Genomic DNA, 1,620 nt, shown 5'->3' with positions numbered 1-1,620 from the left:
CCTGGAGCTGTCAGCAAAGGAAGCAGCAGCCTTTTGAGATTATCACTAGACATTCATTTCTAGCTACTTCTGAGACTTTCTCCAACCACGCTCTGCACTTTCTATAGGAGGCAGAGATAGCCTTGAGCATACTGCTAACTCAGCATTTCTTTGTCCCTGGGACTCTCTAGTTATCCCTCCTCTGACCACTATGCTTTCTCCACAGGTCACAGCAGACTTCATGGGGCAGGACTTTTTTCCACAACCCTTTTTTTCCTCACCCCAAGTATGTTGATTACACCAGGAAGGAAGGAGGCCAGACATATACTGAGACTGAGAGCATTAGTTTTGTCCTCTTTCCTATATAAAACATTTTTCTCAAATGAGACTGTAGGCAAAAGCCTCCAGACATGCAGTGATTCAGTGGAGAGCTGCTTGAGGAAGGACCCAGAGCCCATCAAAAGAAGAAAGAAGGAGCAGGCCTGTAGCCAGATGCTGCTCTCCTACTTCAGCTTACCCAGGCCGCTCGCTGCTCCTGCTGCTGGAATGGACGGTGAACACAGTCTCATTCAGCTGGTCCCAGTAGTATTCAATACCAAAGTTTAAGGCCCTAAAAATCATTGGAAAGGGTACAGAAGAGAAGACAAAAGGTGTTAGGAATGTGGAAAAACTCTTTACAGCCAGCAAAGTAGCCTATAATCCTAGCTACTTGGGAGGCAGAGATCAGGAGGATTACTGTTCAAAGCCCATACATAAAAGGACACGAGACTCCAAACAATGAAAGAAGAAGAAGAAAAAAAGGCTGGGCACGCTGGTGGCTCATGCCTGTAATTTTAGCTACTCAGGAGACTGAGATCTGAGGTTCAAGGTTTAAAGCCAGCCCAGGCAAGAAAGTCTTCGAGACTCTTGTCTCCAATTAACCACCAAAAGGCCAGAAGTGGAGCTGTGATTCAAGTGGTAGAGTGCACACGCATGCGCGCATACACATACACACACAGAGCTTGGTGTAGCCCACACATGTCATCTATATGGGAGGCATAAATAGGAGAATCATAGTCCAAGCTAGCCTAGGCATAAATTCAGGACACCATCTGAAAAATAACTAGGGGCTGGCATGTGTCTTAGTAGTAGAGTGCTTGCTTAGCACTGAAGCCCTGGGTTCAATTCCTCCATACCACAGGAAAAAGCCAGAAGTGGCACTGTGGCTCAAGTGACAGAGTGTTAATCTAGAGCAAAAGATGCTCAAGGACAGTACCCAAGCCCAGGACCCAAGCCCTGAGTTCAGATCCCAGGACTGGCAATAAAAAAAAAAAAAAAGAAGAAGAAGAGGAGGAAGAGGAAGAAGAAGAAGAGGAGGGTGCTGGTGGTGGCTTTGAAATGTGAGGACAGGTAGTAGGAAAGAAGTTTTGAGTTCACCGGTTATATCATTGGTGTCCATGTAGAGATCCTAAGAGATATTCAAAACATCCCATTCTACTCCTAAACAAATCAGGGCATACCTATGTTCTTTTTTTTTTTTTTCTTTTTCTTTTTTGTCGGTTGGGGGGCTTGAACTCTGGGCCTGGGCGCTGTCCCTCAGCTCTTCAGCTCAAGGCGAGCGCTCTACCACTTGAGCTACAGTGCCACTTCCGGTTTTCTGGT

At 46.1% G+C, this 1,620-nt stretch overlaps 1 protein-coding gene across 1 annotated transcript in view; it reads right to left on the bottom strand.

Moving 5' to 3' along the window:
* Positions 1-477: 477 nt before the first annotated feature.
* Ambra1 (autophagy/beclin-1 regulator 1) overlaps positions 478-1,620 on the bottom strand; it is a 170,100-nt gene continuing 168,957 nt past the window's right edge. The window contains exon 16 of the mRNA XM_013029964.1: positions 478-589. Coding sequence (XP_012885418.1) covers positions 493-589 — 97 coding nt within the window. The 3' untranslated portion in view covers positions 478-492. The remainder of the gene's footprint in view (positions 590-1,620) is intronic.

Source organism: Dipodomys ordii, unplaced genomic scaffold (assembly GCF_000151885.1).
Source record: "Dipodomys ordii isolate 6190 unplaced genomic scaffold, Dord_2.0 Scaffold125, whole genome shotgun sequence".
Lineage (NCBI taxonomy): Eukaryota > Metazoa > Chordata > Mammalia > Rodentia > Heteromyidae > Dipodomys > Dipodomys ordii.
The sequence above is the reverse complement of the archived record's forward strand: the minus strand, read 5'-3'. Positions and strand labels throughout refer to the sequence as shown.